Source organism: Strongylocentrotus purpuratus, unplaced genomic scaffold, assembly GCF_000002235.5.
Source record: "Strongylocentrotus purpuratus isolate Spur 01 unplaced genomic scaffold, Spur_5.0 spur5_scaffold_9, whole genome shotgun sequence".
Lineage (NCBI taxonomy): Eukaryota > Metazoa > Echinodermata > Echinoidea > Camarodonta > Strongylocentrotidae > Strongylocentrotus > Strongylocentrotus purpuratus.
The window spans coordinates 30,462,784-30,474,191 of NW_022145615.1; the positions used below are offsets into that span (position 1 = coordinate 30,462,784).

An 11,408-nucleotide genomic window follows, 5' to 3' on the forward strand; every position below is an offset into this window, starting at 1 on the left:
TTTAAAGAGATAGGCCTACTACAATTGCAAATAAGGAGCATAATGGCAAGTTCCTACAATCAATAATAAACCTTAAAAGTATATATATATTAAAATTTTTGTTTAATGTTTTCAGGACATTATTTCTGAAAACTCGAATGCTGAACAAGCGGCAATGATGGCACATAGCTCATGAAATACAGCTAAAAGCAATTGTTCCGCATTGTCACAAGATGGCGCTGTATAATAAATCGTATCACCGTCATACATTATTGTATATGGCACAGATGACTCAATGCGATGGTGAACTAGTCTTATACCACGGAGCTTTAAAGGCCCACTGCACTACTTATAGCTACTTGCTCCCTCTATATAGCAAACAATGCCTAATCGGTGACCATTGGTCCCCCATGATCCTCTTTGTCTTATGTTAAGTGAGAGCTGATTTGATGAGATAACCACCTGTTAATGACGTTGCAGGGTGGTCTAATCCCTCTTGTAAACTAGTACAGATGACCTTTAAACAATATTGTTAGAAAGGTAAGAATTAAATAGTTCCTGAAAATATACTGTGATTACAGAATATATCAAGACAATTATATTGAATCAGTACCTTTTACCAAAAAAAAAAAATCGACCAAAAATCATTTAAAATATACCTACGAGATATCCAAATTAGGAAAAAGTTTGTCGGCGTTATTGCCGGGTGTTTATTGTCCGGGGTTATTGTCCGAAGTATATTGTCCGGCGTAAATGTCGTAAGGATAAGTTCATTTTTAGTATCATTCGGGAGTTTATTGTCCGTGGGGTAGTTGTCAGAGTATGTAGTTCAAAATGTCCGGGCTGTCGTCCAAGTTGTTCAAGTAGTTGTCCGGGTCGTTGTTTAGAGGAAGTTTTCCGGGGTGTTGTTAGGGTTGCCAAGGTCGTGGATTTTCATTAAATACATAAGTATATTTTCTCTTGGAATATACCTCAAATGTGTTCGAAATAGAATACAATAAAAAAATAATTCACTGACGACTGAGTCAATAACGCAAATATTTCATTTCATTTACAATCTATACGCAGCGTTTGGTCGGAATATAGTTATCAAAATATTCACATTTATAAAATTCTACAATATATTTTTAAGTACAGCAGAACAATAACAAAAACAAAAACACTTGGTTGGGCATCCTCACTATCTCCAAAGAGTCACAAAAGATATAAACACCAGAAACGAAATGGAGAGTGAATATCTCCGCGAAGTTGCATAAACAAGCAATACAAACAATACTCACATCCTTAGGGCTTCAATGACCTTATTCTACCCATGTGATTCGCAAAACATAATGCAGATTAAATTATCTCTTTAATAAAACTTGAAATTCTTACATAACCCAAATTGTCTCAAATTGCCTAGTTTCTTCCCTTTGTGTCACATTATGAATAACCGTATACAAACTGCAGATTAAACTGCTTCTGCAAAGAATAATTAGTTTGAAATAAGATAAAGTATCCATATCCCACAGGGCTCATATTATCTAGTCGTACCCTTGCAATGTCAAGACTCAAGAGGCTTTTTTAAAAGGTGAGTAGCAGTCTTGCGTCATGTAGACGTTACTAAAACGTCGTTACGTGGTCGACGTTTTGCGTCGATTCACGAAGTTGTTCCTTCTCGTGTCACTGTCTGGGAGCGGCGTTACCGTGTCGACCGCGGCGTGAGTACCACTGCAGCTGTTCTTGCTGGACACCAGCGTATGGTTGAACCGCACCGAGGACGTGTGTCCGTCATTTGTGATGACTTTTGAGTTCATCGTCGACCGACGGTAGGTCGTGAGCGGGTGCATGACCGCGGACTTACCGCGGCGCTGGCAGAGACTGAACCGCGTGATGAATATGCCGTAGATGATAGGATCAAGACAGATGTTAGAGTAGCCTAGAGCCATCATAATGTGGATCATCCAGTCAGGGTTTGGGAGGCCAGCGCCCGTTTGCCACCTTATGTCGAAATGGTACCTAGTGGAACAAGTAAAACCATGTGTGGTTGTGGGTTAAATTACACTCTATCAGGTACTCTGTCATACAAGTTAAAATCATCATGCAACTCAAAAGATTAAACACAAATCCTGAACATGGTAATGTTTGTGTTTTCCAGTAGCTTTAATTGAGTTCCATTTTATATCTAGATGATAGCTTCTTTACTTATCCATTTCCCTTATATATAGTTTGAGAAACCTGTTCGCGAATATATATGAGAACTCATCAATCTCTTGTTCTAAATTTCACTGACTAACTATACCTATCCATTTTTTTTTATTAATTTTTTTATAATTGTTTTTAAAAAATATATATATATATATATATATATATATATTTTTTTTTTAGGGGGGGGGGGGGGTTATACATACGTCATACATACATACATACATACGTCATGAACAAAGCCCGTGCGACGTCACTTACCACGTGCTCAGTACATAATACGGACCCCAGCACATGATGAACGCTGTCACAATGGTTGCCGTGAGACGAAGAGCTTTCATCCGGGCTCTCGGTAGACTGCTCGAACATGACCGCCTGAGGACGCTACTCTCATTGTTGTTGATGGATTGACGAGCTAGGAAAAGTAGAAAGAGATAACAACAAGTTATATACATCGAAATGGAAAGAAATCAATCAAAGTTAATTTTTGAATAAAGACGAATATCCAGTAACATAATGCAGTACATTATTCAGTAAATCGTGTCCGGGAAAGCTTAATCATTTTGTATAGTACGCCAGTAGCTATGGGTCAAGGCATCGATATCCTTGCTACAAAAGTAATTTTGAAAGTGGTTTGTAACTTTGTAAGGGTGGCGACTGCAAGATGAAATGGATTTGATTCAGTGGACGTGATGGATCGTCAGTTATACTATTCCTTTCCGTAACTGATCTGTTGGATGGGTTTCTAATATACTTCTAAAGCCACATATCCGTCAACAAAATTAACTGAAGAACAGCAGGAGAAGTTAAGGTGATGACGATGATGATGATGATGATGATGATGGTAATAATTATATGATGAAACGGATGACGGGAATGATTTTCATGGTGGTGGTGGCGGTCGTAATTATGATGGTAATTATATTGATAATGGTTATAATGACGATGTTGCTAGTTAAAGATATACTTAAAGAAAAAGATGAGTTCTGGTCATGCGATTGCGTTATGAAAGAAACGGTGTGGAATCGACTAGAAAAGGTTGATCATCTACCATCTAAATATTCGTGTGTATTGCAAGGTTCTGTAATCATCACAGTGATTAGAAATTTGGCCAAGTTTTGGTAAAGTTACAACATAGGCGCCAGAAGTGGGGGGCAAAACGCATTTTTGCTTCCCCCCCCCCAAAAAAAAAAAGCAGTAAAGGAGTAAACATGGTTTGTATTTTAAACCCAAAAGAACATAACAATAACAAAAACCTGAATTAAATCACATATACAATTCCATTCAAAGAAAAGGAAAGTTCACAGGAATTAAATTGCATAAACATTGCGCATGCCACCTATACGGTATTTATCAATGGAGGTCTTTATAATAGCGATAAGCGCATATCGTGGACATATTGTGCGAGAATGGGAAAGGGTGTCTGTTTTTTGTTTGTTATAGGGGTGAGAAGACATGAGCCCCTGAACGCTGGCGTACTGATTGGGGGGGGGGGTGTATTTCTTATTCGATACCAGTGATTTACAAATGTTGCTGTTATGACATGATTTTCCGGTATTTTTTCTCCATTTTTTGGTAAGTCGTACCTTTTTATGCGTTTGTTGGAAAAAAAGATGTTTCCAAATTACAGTTGGGCGAAAAATACGCTTATTTAGAAGCATTTGTGTCATGGTCTGCAAAGCGGCTGGGCTCGAGCCCCCCCCCCCCCCTCACTTTTTGAAAAAGTATGTTAAAGAGAAAAAGAAAGAAAGACCTAGAGAAAAAAATAAGTGACCTGCCAATGTCACTAAAAAATGCTCATCTGACCGTAATTAAATGCCTAAAACCCCTGAGCTTCCGGGGGCTCTGCCCTCTGGACCCCACCAAGGGCCCTAAGGTGGCCCCTGGATGCTCATCCGACCGTAGTTAAATATGAAAACCTCTGAGCTTCTGGGGGCTCTCCCCCTCCCTGGAACACGTCAATGGCCTTAAAGAGGGCCCCTGGATGCTCATTTAACCGTAAGTAAATACCTAAAAAAAACCTTGAACCCCTGCCGAGGCTTATGCCCTGGACCCCACACCAATTACGCTCTACCTGATCGTTAATACTCCACTTTGAAAAACGTTCCGCGGGACCTGCATGTCACATGTAAGACTGGTGGTGATGCAGATTTTTCGTCTCCCCCCCCCCCCTTCCGAACGTTTTTTTCTCATTACGTCACTGCCCCTGGAAGGTGAGCCCCCTGGAATGTTTGCCCCCCCCCCCATCCCAAACTGCTGTACACCGAAGGATGTATATGGGACTACACGAACACGTGGCGTAGAAATCTATCCACATTTTTACGATGTTACATGCCATATTTAGGATATGAAGGCATTTGAAGAGCCATGCTTTTCAGGGAACATGTTTTATCTGATGTTCTTCCACCCTTGCATAATAACAATGATAACGCTCACAACTTATTTTTCACCTCTTCCCAGAACTCAACCTTCTCTTTAACATAGACAATACCTTGCTTAGTTTTCCTGCATATCTTATAGATGATGGCTGCGTAGCATGTGAATATAGTGATCAGAGGCACGACATACATGGCTAGGGTGACGAAAACGTGATAAAGCCTCCATAGTGTGGGATGCTCGAAAGCAAATCGGTAGTCGACGCACTGCGTGAAGTCCGGTGCTTCGTAAGGTGAGAGGACTTCGTGGACCAGGAACTAGGAAAGGTAAATGAAAGAAGAAAAAATGATTACATGATAGAGGTGTTGTGGTCTAGCGGATATGTCACCGGATTGTGGATCACATGGTTCGCGGTTCGAGTCCCACTGCGGCACTAATGTCCTTTGGTAGGACATTAATCGTCATTTGCTTCGAAACCAGGATAAAAATGGATAACCGGTAGGATGCAGACGTTGGTGTGGTTGAATTGGTTTGTGTGCGCTTGTAAAATGGCACCCGGCCAAAAAAAAAATCCCCAGGGAGCGAAGAGTGTGCAGTATCATGTGCGGATTAGCATTTGAAACCAGTGACGGGGGTTATATTAATTACCAAGTAAAGTGCATATAAACGTATTACTAAAAACTAGACAAATGTGGCTATTATTATTATTTTTATCATTATTATCATTATTTTCATTATTACAATCCTTCTTGAATTGCCCATGAGGGGATTTTTTATTTCATTCAGAGAAAGGATGAACACGAAAGATATGTTTCATAATCCATTGATACCGGATCAAGTTTAATACCTTCATGGAGGGGTCGTATTCGTTGGTTCTGCCCTAAATATAGTCCAAGACATGAATAATGCTTGTCAGTGATACACAACCATGGAACAATTAAATACAGGGACAATGAAAGACAAGGTCAGACAATGTAATCATGATTATGATTTTGAAGCGTTTTCGTTTAGATACCAAAAGATAATAACGCACGGTTAAAATGGACCAGTAGAAATTGTATATCTATATCATAAGAATACAAAGCATCTGCCCGCACCCCCAATTACAAGAGATGTTCAAATGGTTGATTAAAAAACATAGAAATTACTAGAAAATTATTTCATATCGAAACACGCCCGGAAGCTCAGTTCCCATATACGTGCGTGTATATATAGCATCGACTACTGCTTAATCACATAATGTTGGTTTACCCTTAAATAAAATGTCAGATTGGTATTAAAATTTCTAATAATTCTTTACCCAAATGATATTAGACTTTTTCGAGATATTGTGCTTAGGATACGCCATTGTGGAACCCAAAACTTACAGAGAAAATATTGTCAGTGATCGTTGACCTTTAAGTTTACAGTGTAAATAATAACCCAAGTCAGGAGAACTTACATCAATACTGTTTGATAATTATCAATCAGAAAATGTGCTGGCCCGTATGAAATTGCACCCATGGGGGGATGGAAACAGTTAGGACGGATCTATTTCGCATATGCTGAAACTCGATCAATTCCGAATCCCACTCAAAATAGTTCGTGGTCTCTCGTCTCGAATATCTATGATTGAAAGGCGATCGATTTATGTTCCACTGAGGATATAAGTGAAAGTGAAATTCGTATCATCTTATTATTCTGAAAACGCAAAACTAAATCTACCTCCCCATCCACAAATGAAGTGTACGTGGGTAATACGAAATGAATATAAGTCAGTTCCATAGAGAAATTCAAGATGATATTTATAATGCTCTTTAATGACCTGATTTCGTGAAAATCGGGTTTCATGGGGCATCTATGTCCGGGGAAGGGGGTACTTAGCTTTGGTTAGGACGTGAGTGTGCGCTCAAGCCTCGAAACTCCATTTGTCACAATTTTCCAAAAAATGGGGCCCATGTATTGTTTAGGGATTATTTTGTGTGACAAAGCGACCCATTAGAGTGGCACATCCTCGTTTGTCTTAATTTGTGAGCACCCCCCCCCCCCCTGGATCTATATAGTCTACGATAAAACTATTTTTCCAAGAAGCTGTAAATGATGACAATATTTGCCCAGGGAGACCTCATCAGCTTAAATGTTGTTTTTCTGGCTCTGCAGTAATTATCACCCCAGTAATTGTCAGTTACCCATTTACACCTGTGTGGAGAGTGGCATAATTAAGCGGATTAAAGTCTTGCCAAAGGACGTTAGTGCCGGGCTGAGATTCGAACCCTCAACCCACGCATTGAGAGTCAAGTGAATTCGGACTCGAATCATCGGCGAATGCCAGGTACCCATTAAAATCTGGGTGAAGAGTAGCAAATGTGGAATAATGTTTTGCCAAATGACTATGTAACTGGGCTGAGATTCGAACTCTCACCCTTAGATTGCGAGTCGAGTGAATGGACCACGATACCCCGACACCTCTACTCTGCTGTAGAAGGACAACGTGTTTTCGGCCATTTCGTCCGACCGGACAAGTACGTTTTCTAAAAGACGCTTTATAAGGTTTTTAAAAGGGTCCTGATAACATGACGTTGACTTGCATCAACCAATAGGGACTTTTAGATTTGCACAACGGCACCGTGGATTGCTACGATCGACGTCCTTTTAATGCACTGCCTTGAATGGACGTCACACGTATCAGTCCACGCAAATCTAAAAGTCCCTAATGGTATAAAACATATTAACCCATGCCCTACATTCGTGAACAAAACAAGGTAATACAAGTATCAAAATATCTTACGGGGAAACATTCAGAGAAATCACTCAAATTAAATCACGTTCTTCATGTATCTATTTCTAAGCCCAATGCTCTCCGAGTCATATTAATGTCTCCTCTAAGTATTACTTGAAGGGCAATCCAGCCTTCGTAATAAGGTCATTTGTATGAGAGCAGAAGAACTGAGATAAACAGAATGGCGACAGTTTGAAATAAATCGGACGAATACTAAGAAACTTATGAATATTTAAAATATTTGTTTCTCAATTTTTTGTCCGATTTCCTTTCAACTTTCACCAGTCTACTTTTTATGTCCTGCTTTCCTCTAGAGTAGTTTGCTGTCATGGTTGGATTTCCCTTCAACCCGGCACTGTCGATATAATAATCCCAAATAATTATACTGCAGTCACACCGAGTAGACTGGGAACAGACAGACAACAACACGATAAAAAAAATCATCAAATCTCGCTAAAGATCGGGTGACATCCAAATATAAGTTGATCCAGTTGATGTGCAGGGCTGCATACAACTCATATTTTGTTATTAAAACATCTAAATATAGAAAGAAAATGCTCCATATCGCATTCATCTTGTGACATCATCTATCAATCATTAGTGAGCTAACAAGAGACAGTGATATGTTACTTTACCAGAGGTGACCACCTGTTTACAATAGACCATACAATACCAACATAGGAGTTGTTATGTCAGACCAGGGAGGTGTCAGACGTGCTGTAGCATCAGTAGGAAAAGCAAGGTAATGTGGATGTATTGTATCATGGACCTATTACGGATGGACATTCGACGTGATTCTTTCTTTGATCCAATGAGAGTCACCGCCTTCTGATTATGTGCAGAACATTCAGCTGTTTTAACAATAATTAACAATAACGACTGCGTATTGTGACATCCTTTTAAGGCAATTTGACATCCTTGTATGGCACTGACAGTGCCGGCAGTGCCTTACAAGGATGCCACACGCAGCAGTCCACTATGCCGGCGTGCAAATCTAAAAGTCCCTATTGTTTTTCCGATTGTGTTGGTTCCCCATGCCCTCTTCTTAATGTGGACATTCATGTCTTCAAGGGGGAACAACATTTTAGAATAAATTATGCAGACGTACATATTTGTAAATACATCCCTTCAATCTCGATGCGTACTTCTCTCTTAGAATTAAGAACATCTTTATAATCATTGCCTGATGTGTATTTTTACAGAAGTGGGGGGGGGGGGGAGAGAGAGAGAGAGAGAGAGAGAGGGGGGGGGGTGAGAGAGGAAGAGGGAGAGAATAAGATCGTCAGAAGACTGCTGTTAATCCTGAGGTTCATAAATACATTTATACCGGACAATTGCTTTATAGTGACAGGCCTGGAGGCAACACGTGTTGTATATCTTCATTTCTCAAGAGAGTATAGTATCTAGGTTGAAGAGAAAGAAAAAAAAACTATAAGATGAAGATCTCGGTAGAAATATTTAACTGGGGCACTTAAAACCAAAATGTGTTTACATGTCTGACATGTTCCCGGTACATGTCTTCGTTTAATTGCCCACCTTGATCTATTTTTGCGTTTTTAATAAACTATACAACATCTTTAGCAGCTCTTGTGGAAATGAATACAATGCGAAAGTAAATGAGAGAATATTGGATGCGTAGCCTAAATCAACGTCCACAGTGTTTTTCTCCCGTTTTGGAAATGTTTGCCAAGGTTGAAAGAAAATGTCCCCACCGGGAATATATATTTGTTTTTCTTTGTTTTTGTTTTATTTTGTTTTTGTTTTATTTTGTTTTGTGTAAATAGGAGCCTTGAAGCCCAAAGTAGGTTCCTCATCATCCGGTCGACAAGTCCGCTATTATTACTCTGATCGTGCGGATACGCTTGTCTCCCACTAGGCTGAGCTGTCAACACTTGAATCGTGATTTGTATATGGTAACAGTTCTTATTTCTCACTTAGGGCTTGTCTAAGTTCAAATATATCTGATCATATTCATATAATTGATAGCTTCAGGCATTTGAGATGGATTAATAAATTATTTTTAGGAGATATGGAAAAGGAAAGGAATGCAATTGAGTGACTAATGACTGCTCGGTGTTAAGTGGTCAAGCTTAGGTACTACATGTTGAATGCTTAATGACTGTAAACGCTACTGGCAAAATAAAATTTATAGTCTTCTATTCCTGTTTGTTTGTATCAGTTCTCGTTAATATTTCATTCGGTTTTTTCCATGAAAAATAGCTGGCAGGAGATTCGGAATCGGTTGTGGGCTGACTTTTCTGAATCTTAGAATATGAAGGGGAAATTCGAGATTTCCCTTCTACCAAAAGAGTTTGTATAATAAACCAAAAGAGAAAAATCAATATAGATGCAGAGATTTTGAAAATCAGGATTTAAACAATCGACCAATGCATTTGCATTGCTTAAGTTTCTATAACTTTACTGTATCTACAAATACTAGAACCTCATTTTTGTGACAATGCAGTTAAATGAATAATACAATTATTGAAATTGTATGTTCAAACTAAATGTACAGAGTATGTTTTTTTTTTTTTTTTTTTTAATCGAAACTATTTTATGCTCTTAGAAGACTAGTCTCTTGTTTATTTCATCCTTCATTGGCTAGCGGTACGACAGCCCTATTGTGTGAAGTTATACATATCGAACAAAACAAAATTAAGGAAAAAATTGTGTACTTGTTTTTTAGAGTAGTTGTCGCTTTTAATACGTGGTAGTGTAGAGAACTCGTCCTAAAGTAATACAAATTTAGTTGATGATCTTGTGAGTGTCTTAAGGGATCCGGTAACTTTGTCTCAGATTCTGAAACAAAATCCTGGATTTAGCTCATGCTGCAATCATAATTATAAACCTTTAGGTCAGCCTCAGGAACCCATGACTTTTACAAGCCAATCGCCTCTCTGATTATCAAGAAATTTATGATTGGAATTACACATTTTGAAAACCGTTAGCCAAACGGTTTTCATAACACTATAGTCGATTTGGGAAAATTAGTATAGTAAAACCGGTCACTTAAAGATGTTTACTCTTTTGAGGCACTTCTTGACCATTTTAAAGCGCAATTTGTTTTGGGGGCTTTAATATTACACCATTATGACAGACACTGAGAACACGTAGAGCCATGCATCCCAGATTTAACATTGTTAAACGATGCCTTTAAGAGTAACGTACCTGTGGTACACTGCAGAGGGCACTACATGTCCAGGCGGCTCGAACCATGATCTTACATCGTCTGTCTGCTTGGTGAATACTGAGAGGATGCACAATGGCAGCGTAGCGATCGAGACTGATGACGATGAGGATAAACGACGACCCATACATATTAAACGATTCGATGAACATGATGATTTTACACATCGCATTCCCGGCCAGCCAGCGCACCGTGTAGAACCATACCACATCGGTTGGAATGTTGATAAGGGCGACGAAGAGGTCGGCGAGTGTCAGGTGCATGACAAGGATGTTGACCCGCGACTTGTGACGACGTCGTCGAAACACGATGATGAGGACGATGATGTTGAGAGGTACGGAGATGAGGAAAATTGCGGAGAGGGTCAGGATGCGAAAGAGAGATTCGGCGAAGATCTCTGCCGACCCTGAATCCATGTATGTGTAGTTCGTAGTGACGTTGGCGTAGTCGCTGCCGACGTCGGGAATGTAGAACGACGACATGATGGTGGCACTTTTAGGTGATTTCAGAGTTCTGGCGAGGTCGAGCATGCTCTTCAAGACCAATGGCACGGGGAGTCTCTAAGCTTTAATCACGGTTCTTCTCAGGTTTATCCACAATGCTCACAAGCGACCAACGTGGTTGAAGTGTCGAGTATTGCAGCTCAGCCTTGAAAAGAAACAGTCCTCCATTTCCTCAAGAAAGTGAAGTCCACTCAGAAGAGAACTCATACGTCATCTATAAATATATAAAATAAAAGAAGAAACCAGATATTTTCATTTCAGAATGACAACGGGTTTGACTAAAACATTTCGTAACAATTTGAAATCAGATATCATAACAAAGAACATAAATAATGTGGTGAAGTTGATTTCTTCGATTTCTTATCAAAAAACCGCACAATTACAGATTTTGTGTGTTATTGTTTGTGCTGTATTTAAAAAG

The 11,408-nt window shown here is 39.4% G+C and overlaps 1 protein-coding gene across 1 annotated transcript; it reads right to left on the reverse strand.

The window, feature by feature from the left end:
* Positions 1 to 461: 461 nt before the first annotated feature.
* On the reverse strand, positions 462 to 11,196 carry LOC115920788 (gonadotropin-releasing hormone receptor-like). The gene is made up of 4 exons (XM_030977452.1): positions 10,466 to 11,196; positions 4,655 to 4,856; positions 2,425 to 2,578; positions 462 to 1,977 (listed from the first exon to the last, which is right to left on the reverse strand). The coding sequence occupies exons 1-4, from the start codon at positions 11,012 to 11,014 to the stop codon at positions 1,593 to 1,595; spliced, it is 1,290 nt and encodes a 429-aa protein (XP_030833312.1). The 5' UTR covers positions 11,015 to 11,196; the 3' UTR covers positions 462 to 1,592.
* Positions 11,197 to 11,408: the final 212 nt, after the last annotated feature.

What these genes read in the sequence shown, in the direction of transcription:
- LOC115920788 (XM_030977452.1), bottom strand. Translation starts at nt 11,014, where the DNA reads ATGCTCGACCTCGCCAGAACTCTGAAATCACCTAAAAGTGCCACCATC. An exon ending in CCCTCTGCAGTGTACCACAG is followed by an intron (nt 4,857 to 10,465) that starts GTACGTTACTCT and finishes TACCTTTCCTAG; the next exon opens with TTCCTGGTCCACGAAGTCCT. An exon ending in ATGCAGGAAAACTAAGCAAG is followed by an intron (nt 2,579 to 4,654) that starts GTATTGTCTATG and finishes TACTTTTCCTAG; the next exon opens with CTCGTCAATCCATCAACAAC.